The following is a 21,474-nucleotide window of genomic DNA, read 5'->3' on the forward strand; positions in this document are numbered from 1 at the left end:
ATGCCAATATGTTTGCTAAGCGATTAGTGTGAACATGGCTGCTGGTAAATTCTCTGAACACATCAAAGAGCCTTATTGTTGCACACAGGTTTTAATTCCTTATTAGTTTCAGGAAATACATGTCCTCAGAGCAATGAGAGGAAACTTTGAACGTTTTTCTTCCTCTTGTGCTGGGTGTGGGCTTGGTACTGCCTAATTGTTAGTCTGTCTGATGCCTGTACTCCCATAGGAAGCAAGAACAAACGCATTTACATTTGTGTCATTGCTGTGTGCTTTCAAATATGTGGCCTACTCATTTTTTTCCTCTTTTTTTTTAAGATCAAAGGTGACAAGAATAGCGGAGCAGAGAAGTTAAGAATGATGCAGAGAACACAGATGTGAAGAACAAAGGAGAGAGGAAGGAGCTGAGCCTGGTGCAGAGAGGGAGAGAAGAAGCAGCCTAAATGCAAGTACTTGAATGTGAAAATGATGGGTTGCAGGCTGATTAACAGGAGTTTAATGGGGTGTTTTAATATGTGTCTAATGCCGATGGGCGTTTTTAGAGCAGTGCCTGAGATAGGTTAATGTTTTTAAAATTTTCTGCCTTGGGTTCAAGACTTTGGACTCTTGTGTCAATAATTTACAGCTCTAAACAGGGAAGTGGCATCAGGGTCACGTGTGTGTGTATGTGAGAGAGAGAGAAAGAAGTCAGTTTGAGTCTTAACTGTATAATATAATGTGGTGTGGTGCAGCTGAGGGTGTTGTAAAGCACTCACTGCTAAGCAGTATTGAAATGTAAAAGAGCAGCTAAAAAATCAGTGACTGAGTTGATCAGAGAAAGCTGAAGGAAGGGATCAAACTACTCAGCCAGAACCAAAATGGTCTGATAAAGTCCTGTGATGTTAAATGTATTTTTCATAATTTTAGTCAAGTTTATGGGACAGAAACAGCCATTTGAAAGCACTCTCATTAGCAGGTGCATCATGTTAGCTAGAACAGTGATGCCTTCTGCATGTGGATTTTTTTGGGTACGTTTTTTTTTTGACAGAAAAGTCCTGTGCAAATGCAGGTACGCGGGCCAAAAAGAGGTCTCTTCAGGAGCGTAACCGTTTTTCTTTGTGGGCTCTGGTATCCCACCTATATCAGCAGATAAGCTTTTGCCAGTATGATGTGTTTTCCACAGGTAAAGGTTTTCCTAATCCAAGTGTACCAGAAGAGTTTTCTGACATAGCATAGGCTTTATTATCTCAGTTGCTCTTAGGGAAGGCTCCCACACAGATCCAAAGTCACTATTATAATTGTTTGATGCCTGCAAAACTTTAATCTCTGTACTGCGCAGAGATGGGGAGCTGCCTGGGTGTTCTGTCTGGAAAACAAGTAACCTTGTCCCTTGTTCTCTGCAGCTCCTTCCCAGGTGGGTGACAATGCCTGTCGAAAGGATGCGGATGCGCCCCTGGCTGGAAGAGCAAATCAACTCTAACAGGATACCAGGGCTGAAATGGCTAAATAAGGTAAGGGGGGGTGCACGTACGTGTGTGTGTGTACCTTTGGTCAAGAGGGACTTTATAGCAGTGGCTGAGGTTTAGATAGGTAAATCAGCTCATTCCTTGTTCTCAAAGGGGTGACATGGGGAGGAAGGGCAAAGCTGAATGCTTCCTGCTGAACCTGTTCCTCCTGCCTCTCCTGCCAGATCTGAGGCGTCCTGCTTCAGCCTGGTGGATTTATGGCTCCTTTGAAAGCATTTTCCAACTCTTTGTTGTTGAAGTGAGCATTTCTGGAGACTCTGCTAGGGTGTTTTTTTAAGCTGGGAACAGATTGCTCACCAAGCAGCGTCAGGGGGATGTGAACAAAATGCTCTCCTGAGGTGGAAGGCTATATTCAGTGTTAGACTCTGGGTTGAAGCAACGATCTCCTCTTTCAGACTTGCATGACGTCTCATACTTCTCAACCTGGGAGAAAATGGGGTAACTTTTCCTCTGTCAGACCCAAACCTAATATTCCTGGTCCTGAGCCCTTACTGAGAGTTCTAGACACTTTGAGAGCACAAGTATGGGCTCCAAACTGTCAGTGCCCAGTTTGAATTATTTTTTAATAGGCTCACTAAAACCAAGGTGTGTATTTGAGACTTTGAACAGTAATAAACCCTGAAAATACTGCATGCATTCTGCAGTATGCAGGGAGAGTAATTCACCACACTGAAAAGCATGAAGGAGTTCTGGCTACAGAGTCTACTTTGTTATCTGAATGGGTGGAAATGCACAAAATCAGGTGCAGAAACAGGAGCTGCCACTCTGGTTAGAACACTAACCCAGTTAGTCTGGTATCCTCCCTATAGTAGTACTTGTGGTGCTCAGGTAATCATTTTTAGAGCTGAAGAATGGCAATTAAGATTACTACTTTTCATTTCAGCTTTCAAAGCTAGAAATGCTTGTGACTATAAAATTATCAGGAGCCCTTTTAAATTTCAGCTACAAATTTTGCTTATCAGGAACTTCCTGCATCAGCGACTCTCAAATGCTGTGGCTGGGTAAATAAATATTGCTTTATCCATTCCCTAGTTAGCTGCCCTGTGAATTTGAGTAGGTCCTTGTTCTTGCATAATGGGGTCACAGCTGAAGAGGAGGAAGAGACCAGTTTTTACTGTTGTCTTTGTAATTTGAACCCCACGTTCAGGTCCCAATGGATTCTTCTCCTTGAGTATCTCTACCTTGGTGTCAGTTCTTTCCTGCTGACAGTTGATCTCTGCTGTCCTTTGCTGGGCATTCCTGCCCAATCCTGAAATAATTTCTCTGTACTTAGTAGGGCACAGTATTTCAGATTTGAGCATATTACTCTTAATTAGAATGTTGTCATCTGTAGGTTATGTTCATATAACCTTTTTTGGTACACTCCAGGATTGTATTTGCCTCCCTTGCTCTGCAGTGTGAAAACGCTGCCACTGTGCTGAGGGCTTCATTCTTCCAAGTTTAGCCCACCAGCCCATAAAGGCAGTTTGCAACTCATGTTGTTCAGTGTTTGCAGCCCTCTGATTGTGTTGTTGCAGTGATTTCTGCCTTGTGCTTCTGGCATAAACTGTTTGCATGCAAGAGTCAGCAGGAGATTTCATCCTTAGTTAGCATATACTATATTGACAAGGCTCGTCTCACAAAGTTTTTGGTTTTGTTTTTTTTTTCTAAAACAAAGCTCTGGCTTCTACTAGAAAGAGGATACCAGGCTAAGTGGCCTGCCTTGACGTTTATTAAACTCTGATTCCCCACTTCTGCCCCATGATTTGGCATCATTCTGGGTTGCCTTTATTGTACTCAACACTGCACTTCTGAGCATTTCTGTTTAAAAATGTTAAACATTCATTCCAACAATGAATCATTAAACCAAAAATATTTCCGGTTTTGCTGTAAATCCTGACTGTAAACAAAGCCATGCATGGAATCAGTGATAGCGTCATTGGAATCACAGCCCATTGTATACCCACAGAATTGACTCTGGAGGATGTAGGATTTTGGGATTTATGTATTTTAATCACAGTTTGGTAAACGCAAGTTCACAGTACAGAAAGGAAGGTGGGTCAGATTAGCAAGAGAATGACACTCCTGTGTGGGTGTGTGCATGTGTGTGTTCGAGTGTGCACGAACTTTCGCTTTTAATGAAGTAAGATTTACATACTAAAGAAATAATTACCATTCTGAGTTTGTCATTGACTGTCTCTTCTTGGGGAATTTTTCCAGACTGAGAAAGGAATTAAACCTCTCTGGGTTAAAAATGACAAATCAGGTGCAGCTGACTTAACGTCATTCCTTCCCCTACTGTCAGTTGATCACATTATTAGGCCTGCTTTGTGTTCCCCTCCAGAACAGACCCTTCTCTATATGGCTTAAAAAATAAATACTTGTGTACCTCCCTGGTGAAAATGTTATCCTGCTGAATGGCATGAGGGAGGAAGGAATTTCTTTACCTTCCCGGAGAGACAAAACTGGGAGGTGTGAAGGAAATTACACAGTTCAGTAGAGGGCAGAGGTGGTGTGAGGAGGGGGATAATGAGAGGTCAGTGTCCCTCATGGGTCTGGAAAAGGAAATTAGAGTGGAAACATTTGGAGTAGCTGTAACAGGAGCCGAGAGGCAACCTGCTACTTTTATGGATGCTTGGAGTATTACCCTCCAGACAGATGCTGCTATTTGTAATTTGTCCTATGATTTTCTAGCTAATATGTGATCACATGCTCGTTCACCTACCTGAAGCATTTTGCAATGCTTGGGTTGCAAGCATTCCATATTTTTTTCCTCTTCCTATTTCTAAGAATGAGACACCTTTTCCCTTTTGATGTCCCCACTAGAGTTTGTTTGCAATTCCTGTTATGCTGCAGAAGTTTTGTGGATTGTGCTTTTGACTTTAGGTGAGACTAACTTTTTAATAGCAACACAAGACTCCTACACAAATGACCAGTGATGGAGTGCTGTACCAGACAGCACATGGTTTTCCAAGTCTAAGGGAAAGCGCTGATGAGCCTTTTCCTATTAAGATCATTTTTAGGGAACATTGACTGAAGAAGGATATAGGTAAATGTTTGATAATGTGTGAAATAAAAAAATTAGTGTTTAAATAGAAGACATCTAGATAAACTAGAGCAGAACACAAAACCACATGGTATTGCTGCAAGCCGCAGTCTTGTGGGATTTCAGAGAGCATTAGCTATTTGATAGTTGATGAGAAAATGTGTAGTTTCTATATAGGTGTCCTGGTTTCGATCAGGATGGAGTTAATTTTCAGTGGAGTGTTTCATACCATGTGATGTCATGCCCGGGTGGGTGGTAGATCTCTGGGCTGGGGTCTCTCCCCGCCGGCTGCTCCTCAGGCTGTGTTGCTGCTGTGGGGGGCAGTCGCCGCGCTCGGTAAGCCACTGTTGCATTTTACCCATTTTCTTTTGAACTCACTATTGTTACTCTTGTTCTCTTGTTATATTTAGTAAATTCTTTCTTTTTATTCAACCCACAAATCCTCTTCTTTCGTCCCTCCCCTATATTACCAGAGTGGAGAGGAGGAGGTGAATGGCAGGCCACGTGGTGCCACAGTTTTGGGCACCAAACATAGGGCACAGAGGCTTTTCTTTTTGTCTGAGAGAACAAAAAACACGGGTAAAATGTGTATTGCTTGGCTCCTTAAGATCTTATCCCCTCATATGCAATACGTGTTTCCCATGCTGTTGCTCACCTTCCCTGAGAGGTGGGTTAAGGTTTTGTTTCTGTTGCACTCTATGATGCTCATCTATGATAGTGTGTGGTCATCGGCCCTGGGGCTGTTTACAGCTGTGTTTGAGAAATTTGGGGGGTTCAGATATCTGTGGAATGTTGACAAAAACATGTTTGCCGTGATGTTCGGAGTTAGTGTTTTCCTGCATGTGGTTCAGATTTTGTTTATGGTTAAGCTACTTTTTAAGAGTAACCAAGCAACAGAGACTGCAGCCCGGGGACAGGCGCTGCAGCTGAACCAGAGAACCAGCCCACGGCAGTGTCAGTTGCCCCCATACAGAAGAAGAAATACACAAGAAAATCCCCTCACGGTGTATAGGGTGATGATGAACCAAGCCCGTCACAAGAACAGGAGGAGGCAGAGCCAGTGATAGTCACCCAATCCTTATCCCTGAGTGAGCTGCGAGACATAAGAAAATATTTCAGCCACCAGCCAGCTGAGCAGCTTGTTACCTGGCTGCTGCAGTGCCGGGATAGCAGGGCCAGTGGCATGGAACTAGAGGGCAGCGAGGCGAGGCAGCTGGGTTCCCTGTCTAGGGAAGGGGGCATTGACAAAGTCATTGGAAAGGAAACACAAAATCTCAGTCTCTGGAAGCAACTTCTGTCAAGTGTGAGCGAGAGGCATCCCTTCAAGGACGACTTGACATGTCAACCAAGTAAGTGGATCACTTTCAATACTTGAGGGATACAGTTGTGTGGGAGGTAGTTTACTATGACCCAATAATGTACAGCTACCCACAGATCCAGATGAAGTCTGATGCACCCAGCCCATGTGGAGGACTTTTGTATGGAGCGCTCCCTCATCATATGCCAGTACGTTGGCACTAATGGACTGGACAGATGAAGAGGGACCAACAGTGAATGAACTGGTTTGCTGACTACGACAATATGAAAAAAATGTCTCTTCTGCCACCATCGCGGCTGTGAAACAATTATCTCAAGATGTCCAGCAACTTAGGGAGAAGATGTCCTACTCCCCACCTGCACGGACCAGAATTTCGGCGATGAGGAGCAATTGTTTCTCTACTCAAGAGAACTGGTACACACCATGGGGGAAGCTGTGGCATTGCCTGCATGACCATGGAGAAGACATGAAGAAACGGGATGGAAAACCTACCTACCTCCTAGAAAAGTGTGTATGTGAGCTGGAAGGAAGAACAAGTACAAAACATCGTCTTTTCAGGAAAAATGCTACTTCAGTTTCCAGTAATCAAGATGAGGCTGAAACTTGTGCACACCACACTAACCCATTTGTCATTAGCAAATATTATGACCAACACTAGAGGGGCCCTGCCTCCAGCCAGGCAGAGGACAGGGACAACTGAGTTTACTGGAAGGCGTAGCTTCGATGGCCTGGCACATCTGACACCCAGCAGTATAAGGCTGTAGTGGACACTGGTGCTCAATGCACCCTAATGCCATCAAATTTTAAAGGAGCAGAACCCATTTGTATTTCAGGAGTGACAGGCGGGTCTCAACAGTTGACTGTATTAGAGGCCGAGGTGAGCTTAAGTGGAAAAGATTGGGGAAAACACCCCATTGTGACTGGCCCAGATGCTCCATGCATTCTTGGCATAGATTATCTCAGAAGAGGGTATTATAAGGACCCCAAAGGGTATCGGTGGGCTTTTGTTATAGCAGCCTTGGAAACAGAATGAATTAAACAGCTTTCTGTGTTGCCTGGTCTATCAGAGGATCCTTCTGTTGTGGGATTGCTGAGGGTTGAAGAACAACGGGTGCCAACTGCCACTACAGCCGTGCACCGACGGCAATACCGCACCAACTGAGACTCTGTAATCCCGATCCATAAACTGATTCGTCAGCTAGAGAGCCAAGGAGTCATCAGCAAGACGCACTCCTCTTTTAACAGCCCCATATGGCCAGTGCGAAAGTCTAATGGAGAGTGGAGATTGACAGTGGATTGTCATGGCCTGAATGAAGTCACGCCACCACAGAGTGCTGAGTGCCACACATGTTATAACTTCAGTATGAACTAGAGTCGAAGGCAGCCAAGTGGTACGCCACGATTGATACTGCCAATGCATTTTTCTCCATCCTCTGGCAGCAGCATGCAGGCCACAGTTTGCTTTTACCTGGAGGGGTGTCGAACACACCTGGAATCAACTGCCCCAGGGGTGGAAACACAGCCCCACTGTTTGCCATGGACTGATCCATGCTGCACTGGAACAGCGTAAAGCCCCAGAACATTTACAGTACATTGATGATATCATTATATGGGGTAATACAGCAGAAGTTTTTGAGAAAGGGGAGAAAATAATCCAAATCCTTCTGAGAGCCGGTTTTGCCATAAAGCATAGTAAAGTCAAGGGATTTGCACAAGAGATCTAGTTTTTAGGAGTAAAAAGGCAAAATGGACATCGGCAGATTCCAATGGAGTTGATTAATAAGATAACAGCTATGCCCCCACCAACTAACAGAAAGGAAACACAAGCTTTCTTAGGTGGTGTGGGTTTCTGGTAACTGCACATTCCAAATTACAATCAGATTGTCAGCCCTCTCTATTAAGTGACTCGGAAAAAGAATGATTTTGTATGGGGCCCGGAGTAGTGACAGGCTTTTGAACAAATTAATCAGGAAAGATTTCATGCAGTAGCCCTCGGGCCAGTTCGGACAGGGCAAGATGTTAAAAATGTGCTCTACACTGCAGCCGGGAAGAATGGCCCTACCTGGAGTCTCTGGCAGAGAGCACCAGGGGAGACTCGGGATCGACCTCTGGGGTTTTGGCGTCGGGGATACAGAGGATCAGAAGACTGCTACACTCCAGCCGATAAGGAGGTACTGGCAGCACATGAAGGGGTTCGAGCTGCTTCAGAGGTGATCGGGACTGAAGCACAGCTCCTCCTGGCTCCCCGACTGCCAGTGCTGGGCTGGATGTTCAGAGGGAGTGTCCCCTCCACACACCATGCAACTGATACCACGTGGAGTAAATGGGTTGCACTGATCACACAACGGGCTCGAATAGGGAGCCTCAGCTGTCTGGGAATATTGGAAGTGATCACAAATTGGCCAGAAGGCAAAGATTTTGGAATGGCACCAAAGAGGTAGCACATGCTGAAGAGGCCCCACCATATACTGAGCTACCGGATAATGAGAAGCGATGTGCCCCATTTACCGACAGGTCCTGTCACAGTGTAGGAAAACATCAAAGGTAGAAGGCAGCTGTATGGAGCCCCACACAGCCCCAAAGCTGCTGAAGAAGGTGAATTGAGTCAGTTTGCAGAGGTGAAAGCTGTCCAGCTGGCCTTGGATATCGGTGAGCGAGAAAAGTGGCCGGTGCTCTACCTCTGTACTGACTCATGGATGGTGGCAGATGCTCTGTGGAGTTACTGGTTACAGCAGTGGAAATGGAGCAACTGGCAGCACAGAGGCAAACCCGTCTGGGCTGCTGAATTATGGCAAGATATTGCTGCTCAAGTAGAGAATCTGGTTGTGAAAGTACGTCATGTGGACGCTCGTGTACCCAAGAGCTGGGCCACTGAAGAGCATCAGAACAACCAACAGGCAGATCAAGCTGCCAAGATCAAGATGTCTCAAGTAGATCTGGACTGGCAACATAAGGGTGAACAATTTCTGGCTCGTTGGGCCCATCAGGGAAGAGATGCAACATATAGATGGGCTCATGACCGAGGGGTGGACTTAACCATGGATGTTATTGCACAGGTAATCCATGAATGTGAGACATGTGCTACAATCAAGCAAGCCAAATGGTTAAAACCCATTTGGTACGGAGGATGATGGTATCAATATGGGGAGGCCTGGCAGATTGGTTATATCACGCTCCCACAAACTCAAGATGGCAAGCACTATGTGCTTACAGTGGTGGAAGCAGCCACTGGTTGGTTGGAAACTCATGCCATGTCCCATACCACTGCCTGGAACAGCATTTTAGGCCTTGAGGAGAAAGTCTTATGGCAGCGTGGCATGCCAGAAGGAATTGAGTCAAATAATGGGACACATTTCTGAAACAACCTCATAGACACCTGGGCCAAAGAACATGGCATTGAGTGGATATATCACATTCCCTACCATGCAACAGCCTCTGGGGAAATGAGCGGTACAGTGGATTGCTGAAAACTAACTGAGAGCAATGGGTGGTGGAACTTCCAAACATGGGACGTGCATTTAGCAAAAGTCACCTGGTTAGTCAATACCAGAAGATCTGCCAAGCAAGTGAGCCCTGCTCAGTCAAACCTCCTACATACCGTGGGTGCGGATAGAGCCCCTGTAGTGCACATTAGGAGTATGTTGGGGAAGGCCATCTGGGTTATTCCTGCATTGGGTAAAGGTAAACCCATGCATGGAATTACTTTTGCCCAAGGACCTGGGTGCACTTGATGGGTGATGCAGAAGGATGGAGAGGTCCGATGCATGCCTCAGGGAGATTGGATTTTAGGTGAGAATAGCCAATGAACCAGACTGTCAGATAACCCTGTTATTGCATTTAGTGCCTTGCAACATCCCTGTGCCACATCCAAAGCCTCCTGCTCCACTGACTGAGCCAACTCTGCCTCATTCCTCAGCTTAATGACTGTCATGATAGATGGAACCTGAAGTTATGGACCAAATGAACTCAGAAAACATTGTGGAAGGATGGACCATACACTGAGGGAATGATATCTGTGAGACCTGAAAAAAAGAGGGGGTGGTGATTCCTTAAGATACATTCAGAAACCTGATCATAACGTCAGTTGTATGGAATAGGGGTGGAGACTGTCCTGGTTTTGACCAGGATGGAATTAATTTTCATTGGAGTATTTCATACCATTTGATGTCATGCCCAGGTGAGTGGGTTGCTCTCTCCTTCTTGGCTTTCTGCTGGAGGTTTTCATCAGCTGTCTGCTCCTCGGGCCGTGTTGCTGCTGGGGGGGGCGGTTGCCACGCTCGGTAAAGCCAATGTTGCATGTTACTCGTTTTCTTTTTGAACTCACCATTGTTACTCTTGTTCTCTTGTTATATTTAGTAAATTCTTTCTTTTTATTCAACCCACGTATCCTCTTCTTTTGTCCCTCCCCTATCTTACCAGAGGGGGGAGGGGGAGGTGAAGGGCTGGCCATGTGGCATCTGGCTGCCCCCTGAGTTCAAACCGCCACAAATAGCTATGTAAAATTACATATGTATTATTATAATACATGGATTCTGTTATTTTGTTATTTTAATTATAATTTGCTCTAAGTCTGTGTGCCTCAAGTCACCTGGGATTGGAAAAAACTTTCTGTAATGAACACTGAGACTGCTGTTGAGTGTTCTGGCACCTTCCTTTGAAGCAGTGGGTATGGCTGATGATGACAGGGTGCTGTGTCTGGAGTCTTGTTCGGTCTGCTAGTTCCTGTAGAACTTTTTGAATTATACAGAATATGAAATCCATGGTATAACCTCCGTAGCGTTGTGTAGCATTGTTCAAACCTCTCCCCATTACTAAGCATGAGATTACTTTTTAATCTGGTCAATTCATAAAGTTCTTCTTGATATAAATTTTTTTCTATGGAAATAAGAATTTTTTTTTCATGCTCATTATAGTCTATGGGACACTAAAAGCAATGAAGCTTTTTCTATTTCTGATTAATACAATAGTTCTGTGGACCACAGGATAGTGGGGTTGAGGCTTTCTTTAGACCACTTCTACTTGGGGAAAAAGGAGAGCATCTGTAGGATGATTTAACTACACAGAGAGGGAAGAATAAGGAAGCAAAAGACATGTGAGAGAACTGATGGGAATAGATTAAGAGGAAGGGATGAGACTGTGAGGGTTTGAAGGGGAATGAGGAATGTGTTAAATCTATGCTTTCACCAAAATTAAAGATGAAGCCAAGTGAGAAGGGAAGAATGCAATTCAGAACAGTGAATGAATGTAAATGAGAGAAAGGATTGAAGACAAGAGTTGAAGGACAATACAAAATGCAGGCTCAAAAAAGATCACATAGGAAGGAAGGGAAATAAACCTAACCTTGACTGTAGTGAAATATTAACCAGACAGACAAGGAAGAAAAATGATTATTGGAGGAAAGGGAAAGGGCAAAGAATTTTATCTCACCCGTCTGCAGACATCTACAATGCAGTCATTTAAATGGGAGCTACCTGTCTAGAGTTGTTTATAGTCAATGGAGGGAAATAGGCTCTTTTAGAGTGTAATTCAGTTGATGTAGCATGGGTGGCCACCTCAGGAGGAGGGTGCATTTTGCTCTGGAAGAGCTTTTCTCTTCACAGACTGAGAAGTGGATCTAAACGTATAGTGGCAGTGTTTATAGTGCAAGATGTCTGCATGTGAAGCCAGATAAGATGTATTTCCCCCAACAGGGGAGAAAAAACAGGTGTTCTGGAACAAACTCCTTTTGTATGGCTTTGCAGAAATGAGCATGAAGGGTTCTGAAGCAGCCCTGTAGGTCATCAGCATATAGGATTTTGTTCCTGTGTTGTGTGACATAAAAGCACATCTGACACAGCATCCGTCTGGCCCAGTATCCTGTGTGCTAAGTGCTTGTGGAAGGAGTATAGAGAACATGCTGTCCAAGCTCTGAAAGCCACTGGGCTTCCAGATCTTGAGCTGCATCCCAAAACTATGATCTTTAACAGTCACCAGTGTACTGTTTGCCATGAGATTTTCTGATCCCTTTGGGAATCAGTTTATACTTCTGCCACATAACACATGCCCTCATTTAACTACATGTTGTGTGTTAAAAAAATAATTTAAAAAATGCCTTCCTTTGGGTTGCTTTAAATGCACTTCTCTTTGGCCTAAAGTTTCTAAACTAAAATAAGTTCAACTGTCTTCAGTGCCACCCCTTCACATGGGTGTCTTGTAGTTTTTATCCCCGCTGGAGAGATGTCTACTGTTAATATATTCATATGTCCATTTGCTTGGCATATAAATTTGAGAGATCCCTTTCCTTTACCATGCTAGTATTTTACTGGCTGAATTCCAAATCCCTTGAATTTGCTCTGTTCCTAGGGTCGTTTAGTTTAATACCCAATTTTTCTAATCATAAATGTGTCTGTGCTGCCAAAACTAGCCTTCATTTGAATGTTTAGAAATGTGTAGCACTGCATGTTTTATCCGTGTGTCAGCTTGGAAAGTTGCCAGGCCCATCGTCCGTGAAGGGGCTTCTGAGTATTTCATATACTTAGGGCTGTATTCTGCTTTCAGTGACGCCAGTGGATATTTTCCTATTGAGTTCAGTGACAGCAGCACTGGGTTAGAAGGAAGCATAACACTTGCCAGGGCTGGAACTGTGCTTTTAAATAAGTGACTAAAGTCATCAGAGGATCCCTCAAGTCAGTCAGTGTCAGCATTTTCTGTTTGTTTTCCCTTACAGGAGAAGAAGATTTTTCAGATTCCCTGGATGCATGCTGCAAGACATGGGTGGGATGTTGAAAAAGATGCTCCCTTATTTAGAAACTGGGCAATTCACACAGGTATTGGAACTCTCCTGTAGGACAGATTGTCACACTATTTTCCCTTTTAAAGTTACATTTTGCTTCTTTCTTGTCTTTGTTTTTACTCACACAGAGAGTGGATTTAAGTTTCTAGATTTGTGGGAGGATAAATGCTTTTTTCAAGGCCTGTGATACTTTCCAGCTTTATTGAAGTACCATAACTCATTTGCATGGAGGAACACAGTAAAACTTAATTGATTTGAGTGTTAACAAGATTGGGTTCAAAACTGTTGGGAGTGGAGCACACTCAGCACTTTGTAGACTTGGGCCCTTAGGCTTTTTATGCTTTTCTGTGGATTTGAGCCAGACATAATAAAGGTAAATGCTGTGCAAGCTTTTCCACATTGTTGTGGAGTCACATCTAATCTGCAGTGCCCTGGGTCTTTCTTGAAGAGAAACTGTTCATCATGAGTACTAGAAATGTGCATGGGAATGAGATCACAACACTCTTCTGCAACCTCAGCTAATGTTTGAATGCTTGTCATGGGAACCGAAGGCTGATACCTTGAAGTTAACTTACACTGTTATTAATATAGCCTTAGGTTTTCAATTGCACGTTGTGTGTGCCTAACTTTCTGTTCTTGCTTAGGAAAGTACCAGTCAGGAGTAGATAAACCTGATCCAAAGACGTGGAAGGCAAACTTCCGTTGTGCTATGAACTCCCTGCCCGACATAGAAGAAGTGAAGGACAAAAGTATAAAGAAAGGAAACAATGCCTTCAGGGTGTACCGGATGCTGCCATTATCTGAAAGACCTTCTAAAAAAGGTAGAGGGGAGAGCTTGTCAATATGAAAATGGTGTTGGGGGCATTGTTACTATTTTGGGGCCCACAAACTGTGCCAGATCTGCTTCTGCTGTGAAACTGGATGTTTTTATCCAGATGTTCCCCAGAATTTAGGAATAGCTGTGTGGAAGATGGGCTACATTAAGTTATGAGAAAAAGCCACTTGGAGAGAGGATCAACAAGATGCAATGTGCCCAAACTGGTGATGTGTGTAAATTGTGTTAGTTCTGTTAAAGCTGGTGGAGATGTGTTCAGATGTTAGTCCCAGGTCTCCTTCAGTCAAGGAAAATGATTAGGCGAATATTAGAAAACAATGCATTTAGCTCAGTAGGGCTCATTCAGAGTATAGTGGCAGACATTTTGTTATCTTTTTTCAAGGAAGGATAGAAATAGAGTGGTGCTTTGTTGAGCTGAGTGGGAGCGTTACACTCTCTGCTCCAAACATTAAACCATGAAACCACTTTGTTAGTTATGTAGCTACACTAGGCCATGAAAAACCAGCCCCCACAGCATGATAATGGTGAAATTGGAAACTTATGTTTGAATCCCCTATTTTAGGGATTAGATCTCCCACCTGCCAGGAGAGGACCTAACCACCATGTCAATCTCATGAGTATTTGGTTTCTTATGGAGTAGAAACATAGGCTTCTTAATGTCCCTATGGCTTCATTACTGGTTTATGGAGTAGACAATGGCTTCCTTAGTCCTCTGGTATCCTCTAGTGTCTAGAATTTTTGGACTAAAAGGTAACCTGCAAACCAAACGCACGGTGTTCCTCTAAGATCCAGTTCAGTTCACCTGTAGCTCAGTTTGCTATTTTCTTAAATTGAGAAGTGGAAGGCACATCTTCAGTTTGAGGTCAGTGTGTTTGGAAATTAGGAACTCTGGCATTTTTGGTGCAGAATCATACTATGAACAAGAGATCAGTGTGCAAAAGGTAGCATGTTGTCTTTGAAACTGTTTCCAGTGTCTTGTCAATGGTGTATTTTTTTATGTTCAGGCATATTTCCCAAAACCATAACCTGTCCCATTGTGGTAAATTCATTACATAGCTGTAGGAACTAGAAAAGTTCATCATGAAAGCTGAGATTCTGGAGACAGGGACTGTAGCAGGAGAGGATTCTGTAACTAGTCCAGTTATGGTAAAACTCTTGACATATTTTGGGCCCTGTGTATATTCTCACATGCCATTTCTGCGTGGCACATGGCTAAATTTGTGAGTGAGAGCAAAAGAATTTGGCTGCTAACATTTCTAATTCTCACTGCTATCTTGTAGTACAGATGGGAGAAATTCCTGGGACAGGTCTGTGGGCAGAGCTGAACTTGCACCAGCAAGTCTGAGCTTTTACATCAGGGTCCTGTCAGGTCAGAGAAGGGGCAGCAACACTGGGGTCTGCCAAGGCACACAACATATTGTGAGGGTCATGCGCTGTGTGTTTTTCTGGATTCTCAACTCCAGCATGATTGCATAAACCACTTTTGCATGAATTATAATAAATATTTCCCCCTTCAGGTTGCGACTGTTCAGAAAAATATTTTTTTAAGTTTATTGTGATCTCTTTTAATGGTAAATCAATGAAAAATCTCCCTTATTCTATAGCTACAGTGAGAGTGTCACAGATGTGATGAGACATAAATTTTGATTTTTTTCCCTTTAAGAATATTTTTCTCCCCCTTCTTTTTTCAACAGACCTTATTGCTTTGTCACTCTTCCATATTTATCACCTTGATATTTTTCACCTTGATTTTTTGACTGCAGTTTCTTTCGTTAGTCTCACCATGGTTCTTTTTTGTAACCCTTAAATAACAAAACACAAAGCCAGAGTGTTCAAGGTGAATTTTTGACTGCCCTGGCCTTAAGGGGGGTTTAAAATTAAGCAAAATGTGTTCTCCCTTCTTAGGAGATACTACCATTTTAAGGCATGTTCTGGGGCTATTTGTTGATAAATATAGAAAGTATAAAAGGATAACTCATGGCACATAGGAGTTCAAGAAATCTTCCTTCTGTTGTTGCAGGAAAAAAAACGAAGTCCGAGAAGGATGACAAATTAAAACAGATTAAGGTAAGAAGTGGCTGTTTAATAGTGTGAGAGCTTGTGAAAACAATCTGTTGCAATTTTTTTTAATAGCCCCAATAGTATATTGTGGTGGATATTTGCAAATCTCTCATGCTTGTGGTTTGGTTAAGTAGCTACAGTTACATGGGATGTTTGTTGGGGTTTTTTTTTAAAGTGAAGGCTGTTAGAGCCTTGACTGATGTCATCAGTTGACACAGGCCTGTGTTACAATGCCTGGAGGTTGGAAAACTGGCAGCCTCGGCAATACATTTGCCATTTGTTTGTCTGTGAAAGTAGAAGTACAGTAGTTATGGAAGGAATGCTTCTGAACAACAGAGCTACCTTTTGTTAGCAATTTCTGTGCGTAAGGCATTGGAAATTCATTGTTGTTTAGTGAAGGGGAAGAAGTTCTGTTAGAGCTGCACCTTCTGCTCATGTTTTGTCAGTTAAATGACCTCAGTTGTAAAGCTCCTCAGTCGGTGCCTGAGATTTCTGCTTGTTCAGAGCATGGACCCAGACTGATGTTAGCTTTCCCTGCAAAGCATGGTGTTTCCTGGATTTTGCACTTCTGCCAAGTGCTTCTTTGAGGTGGCCAGTATTACATGCCACCAGGATTTGATCTGCCTTTGATTTTATCAAAAAGCAAATCACAAAGGTTTCAGCCTTCATCTAAAGTTGGTGTTCTTGGGTTGCATGTAGCAGCCATGTCTGCAGCAGAAGGGCAGCTCAGTCACCTGCTGCTTGCTTGTGAAGGGCTGTGCCACCCTCACCTGGGTACAGGTTTTGCACCTGCTGGCCAGGGAATGCTCTGGGCCAGGTGAACCCAGAGGCCTGGGAAAAATCCTCCATTGAAATTGGGTTTGGAAGGCAGACACTGTCCTGGAAGTTGTGACTTGTGGACTTAATATGTCAGAATACTGTGATTTTTAAATTGTCTTAAAGGAACCACTTTTTAACCATCCTATCTGGATCATGCAGCCATGTGTGCTTTTTATAACATGACTCTGATGGTAGCCTGTGTTCAGAGGGAGTCAGTAAACTCCTCTGGTCAGAACAGAGCAGCCTGTGGTACCTGCCAAAGCTGGCAGCAGTACTTTGTCATTCCCCTCCTTCACAATCTTTTAGTCAAAATATTATATGCCTGAAAAGCTGTAGATGTGCTTGAACAATCCCATCCTGTCCATTAATATTAATCTCACAAATAGGCATTGCTGAGGGAGTCCCAGTGATGTCTGTCAGATTAGTACATGAGGCATTATGCCTGGGGAGTAGGTGCCGGCGGGGTAATGCTCACAGCTTTTGGGAGCATTTTCCTCCAGCTCAGTTGTCCTGAGCTGCACAGAAGCATTAGGCCAGGCATCACAGGAGCAGTGAGCTGAATTGGCTATGCACATACACCTACGAGCAATAACTATTACAAGCATATGGTTCACCAGCCACCAACTATGGTATGGCCACTTAGCTCTTGTAGGCTTTGAGCTGGGGCCAGGTAGTATTCCTGTCTGTTGCTCCTTATTCTGACAAATGCGTATACAAGCTGGCTTCCAGATATGCCTAGATTTTAAAATAGATGCTCCTTTCAGTCTTAGACTGACCACTGAATGTTGAATACTATAAGAGCAGAGAAGGGTGATGGATGAATTAGTGCAAATGTGCATATCTGAGCATTGAAAGCTGTTTATAATTGCTTTGCTTGGTGATATGAATTCCTGAGATCTGAGATGTGTGTTTTGCCTTGAATGCCTTGCAGTTACCCTGAAATCCTCGCTTTAGTGGAGGTGAGTGGGAGGCTGCTCCATGATCTGCCTGGTAGCTGCAGTGGGGTAATATCAGCAGAGCAAGCAGATGAAGATCTGATTGCAAATCTACAAACGGACTTCGGTGTACCAAGAGTCTCACATTGAGCCCTCCCACTGCTGGATGCTGTGGGCACCCATAGCAACTGCTGTTGGGGGTGAAGAGCCCTGTCAGACCTTGCTGAGTGCTCAGGGCATTCATTGCTTGTCCCCATGAATGTGAGACCTTGGCCTTACCAAATATCTGCTCTGCTCTAGGCAAGTGGGACTGCAAGCTGGTCTCCCACCTTGCAGATAGGTCTCCTGCCACTGGGCTTTTGGGCAAACGGAGTCTCTCCATTAAAAAATGATTTCTCAGCAATTGGAGGAAGCCGTAAGTGTCTTGAGTAGCCTGGATAAAAATAGGCTCTTTCGTTTGAAACAAAGGACTGAACTGCCTGCTTGAGGCTTTATTTCTACCTTATCCTGGATGTAACCTTTTGACTGTGCATACAGCTCCCTGTTGAGACATTTTTTAACTCTAAGTGACACCTTTCCTCATGCATTTAGCTTAGGCTAGACATCTCGACACTGAAAATTTAGGTGAGTTAACACCAACTGTGCCAGTGTCCAAGGCCCTTTGTGGATCTGGCACCATCAGAGTGCCAGAGTTCAATGAGTTCAATGATGCATGTTTGCTTCTGCAGCTCAAAAGGGGCTACTAAATAAAATTCTCTGTAACCAAGCCTCAGTAAAGCTGAGCAAGGTGCTGCACGTGCAGCATTCCTATGGGGGTTGCTGTATTTGCTGAAGCACTGCACAACACCAGAGGCTCAGGGCTCCAGTGTGCAGCCCTAACCTGTCTCTGCAGTCATGATCCTCAGTGGATCAATAGCAGCTAATTTTATGTTTTCCAGCTCTCCAGGTCTTTGACCTGTGGGTTGACACAACCAGTGTAACTCTTCAAAGGCCATTAATGCTAACTTTGCACCCTTCTGATGTACACGGGGGTCTTGGGACAGAGTGTATATTTGCCTTGTTAATGGCTAAGAAGGTGTGGAAGTGACAGCTCTCTTTGAGTAGATCACAATCATAGCATGTGTCATCCACAGAAAACGGGACAGCGTGACGGGTAGTTTTTTGTCTCCGTGATAACAGTTCCTACAGTTAGCACTGTGGAGGGCTGGCACCACAAGTCTTACAGTTCACCTTGCCCTTGCTGAAATGCTTTAGAGCAGTGAAAATGAGCATGGTGTGACATCAAATCCAACTGGCAGCTCTGCACCTCTCTGCAGATGTCTCTGGGTCAGCAGCGAGGTAGAACTTCCCTCACATGGCCAGCCCAGAGTAGGAGCAGAAGACTTTAGACTTTGAAACTGATAACCCTGTAAGGGAGCCAATACCAGGAAGGAGGTTGGACCTGTAGATAATGCTTTAAATGTGTTTATAGCTTTCTAAAGAAATCCTGAGTTTGTGGAATTAAACTTCTAGGTGTCTATTCTGAAGGGAGCTTTTTAGATTCCCACTCAAGTGTACCAGACCTAGAGAGATGCATCTTGTGGAAGGCTCAGTCTATGTAGAACAGGTGGTGTTTTCCCAACGCTATTGCCCTGTGGTAATGTTTATGATGTGATCTAAAAGGCTGTATTTAGTGTAAACACTTCGGTTTGCTTTCAGGCTTGCTGCAGAGAAAAATTAAAGCTAGAATTTAGTAATTGCTGTACAGAAGCTAAGGCTTCTTTCAGAGAGCGCTAAGGCATACAGCATGTTTGGAAGGGAATGAGGATGAATATTAAATAGAGTACCGTTTTAAATCAGTGTTTCTTCCTTGTTTGTTCCAAATGTTAATCTCTTGTAAATAGCAGACTAATTTTTTGGTCTCTGAAGGCTCACTCTAAATCTGAAAATTAAAAATAGCTTTTGTTTCAAAGCAAAAGATTTGGAAATAGAGTATATTCTGGCTTCTTCTCAGAGAACCAAAATACTTGCTCTAAGATAGTGTCTAGCAGAGAGCAGGGGGTATATGGCAGGCAGAAGCAATATGATTTATTACCATCTCAGATCAAAGAGATGAACTCAGTCCAGGCTCCTAAAATAAATCAAACCTGACCCAACTGTACTGTTTTCATTCTAGCAAGAGCCAGTTGAATCATCTTTTGGGATTAATGGGCTAAATGATGTCACTTCTGACTATTTCCTGTCCTCCACTATAAAAAATGAAGTTGACAGTACAGTGAACTTTGTAGGTAAGTACTTCTATGCTTTTCTTATATGCTAAGCATACAGGTGACTTCAAAAAAACCTTTTGTCTCTGCCAAACTCAGCTTCCCATCAGCATTTTCCACTTAAGAGAATGCCGAGGTTGCAGGCAGGTTGACCCATTTCTCACTAGCCCAAGCCACGTGAGGTCGTGGTTGCAGGTCAATCCCGCTACCTTGCAGAGAAAGCGAGCAGCACTGTGGCAGTGTGGTGCCTGTGAGAGTAAAGCACTTACAGACATGCTCAGGTGGTTTTTCCTAACATAAGCTTACTCCAAAGGGTAGTCCTCAGCTATGAGGAGACTGTAGCCAGTGGCACATGGGAATTAAACTGCAGTCGGGTGGTAGTTTCCCATTGCTCAGAGCAGAGGTTTGTATAGCATAAAATTTTATTTGGGAGTTTAAACCTGCAGATGAAATGGAGGAACTTGGTTCTTTTTACTGGCATTTCAGTAGCAGTTTGTTCTTAACAGCACTGAGTTAACAACAAGGATCAGTGAAGACTGGATTTAGAAACTGGTACATTAGGAATTAGCTGTCACCTCAGCATGTGAATAATTGGTTCTCAGTAGAATAATTGAGCTAGTCTTTGACAGCTCTTTTTTGGCTGAGGTTGTCACTGCAGCAAGGGCTCTTAGAAATGTGACCCATATACCGTTTTGTCTAGAATTCCACTTTTATATATGATGAAAAAGTGTTTGAAAGATACGTTAGTCTTCTGCTGGGAGAGATGGCAGAAATTATGTGCAGTGACTATTTTTGATGCCCATTTCTTAAGTCACAAGGCTTTGCATAGTCATTCTCCTCGAGTACTTCTGTAACTGAGGACTCTTAGTATTTTTCCTCTTTTTATGGCAGTCCATTTAATCAGCTGTTGCTCTGTAGGAGTGTTAGAACATGATTGTTGCTCCTCTATTACAGAGGGGTTTATAACTTGAAGGAATAGCACTGTAGTGCTGTTAATGCTTCCTGTTTACTGACTGACTCATAAACAAATCTGAAACACCCCAAGGCCAATATACAGTCCAGTGAAAGAATGCACTTTTGCTTTGTTTTACAGTCTTAAAGTCAAACAGAGATCAATTAACAGCAGTCTTTGGAATGTACCTGGTGTTCCCCAAAATCCACCAACATCAAAGAGAGTAGTTTTGCTGCAAATGTCTCAGTTTTCTACAGTGCAGTGTATCCTGAACTCCTGTTTGATTTTATGATGAGGTGAATGCATGTTGCACATTAGAAGATCTCAGTAATTTACAGGATAGGACCCATAGTTGCAACATCAACATCTAAGAATTGTCTGTCATGGAAAACCAAGTAAAAGGTTCAGAGGAACAGACTGAATTTGCACCTTAAGGGCTTTATTTTTTCTCTGGACTCATAGAATCTATTTTCAGGGGTAGGACAGCAAGTGCTCGGGTGGGTATCTTATCCAGTAACTCATCCAGTGTTGTTTAATTAATGACTTGTGAAATGTGCTGCTTATTCAGACTGGAGAGAGAAGTCCTTATTTAGGACTGCAAGCAGGATTGTGATGTAAAGTGGGGGAAAACAGTAAAATAGATCTGTTCTGCAGGAAGGAGGGAAGTCAACTGGAGGGAAGGAAAGACAAATGGCACCTGCAGTGTTGCTGACATATGTGCAGCTCGCGGGAAATTTGTGGTGTATTGCCCAACAAAGCAGTAATTTTTGCTGTGCAAGTTAATCTCTCAGGGTGGGTAAGAATTCATCAGGTATTAAGGAGAGAGGTAAAACACTGCAGATGGCCTGCTTATATCCTGTCAGGGTTGCACAATACTGGTTTCTCCTGGATAAAAATTAACTCTGTGTGTGTGTGCGCTCTTCGCCCCCCCCCCCCCCCCCCCCCCCCCCCCCCCCCCCCCCCCCCCCCCCCCCCCCCCCCCCCCCCCCCCCCCCCCCCCCCCCCC

General features: G+C 43.7%; 1 protein-coding gene across 1 annotated transcript in view; it reads left to right on the plus strand.

The window, feature by feature from the left end:
- Window positions 1-295: 295 nt before the first annotated feature.
- The window catches only part of IRF2 (interferon regulatory factor 2), a 31,061-nt gene continuing 9,882 nt past the window's right edge, over window positions 296-21,474 (plus strand). The window contains exons 1-6 of the mRNA XM_026847017.1: window positions 296-445; window positions 1,383-1,490; window positions 12,555-12,654; window positions 13,265-13,441; window positions 15,476-15,522; window positions 19,426-19,537. Coding sequence (XP_026702818.1) covers window positions 1,404-1,490; window positions 12,555-12,654; window positions 13,265-13,441; window positions 15,476-15,522; window positions 19,426-19,537 — 523 coding nt within the window. The 5' untranslated portion in view covers window positions 296-445; window positions 1,383-1,403. The remainder of the gene's footprint in view (window positions 446-1,382; window positions 1,491-12,554; window positions 12,655-13,264; window positions 13,442-15,475; window positions 15,523-19,425; window positions 19,538-21,474) is intronic.

Source organism: Athene cunicularia, assembly GCF_003259725.1.
Source record: "Athene cunicularia isolate RWA chromosome 4 unlocalized genomic scaffold, athCun1 chr4_part1, whole genome shotgun sequence".
NCBI lineage: Eukaryota > Metazoa > Chordata > Aves > Strigiformes > Strigidae > Athene > Athene cunicularia.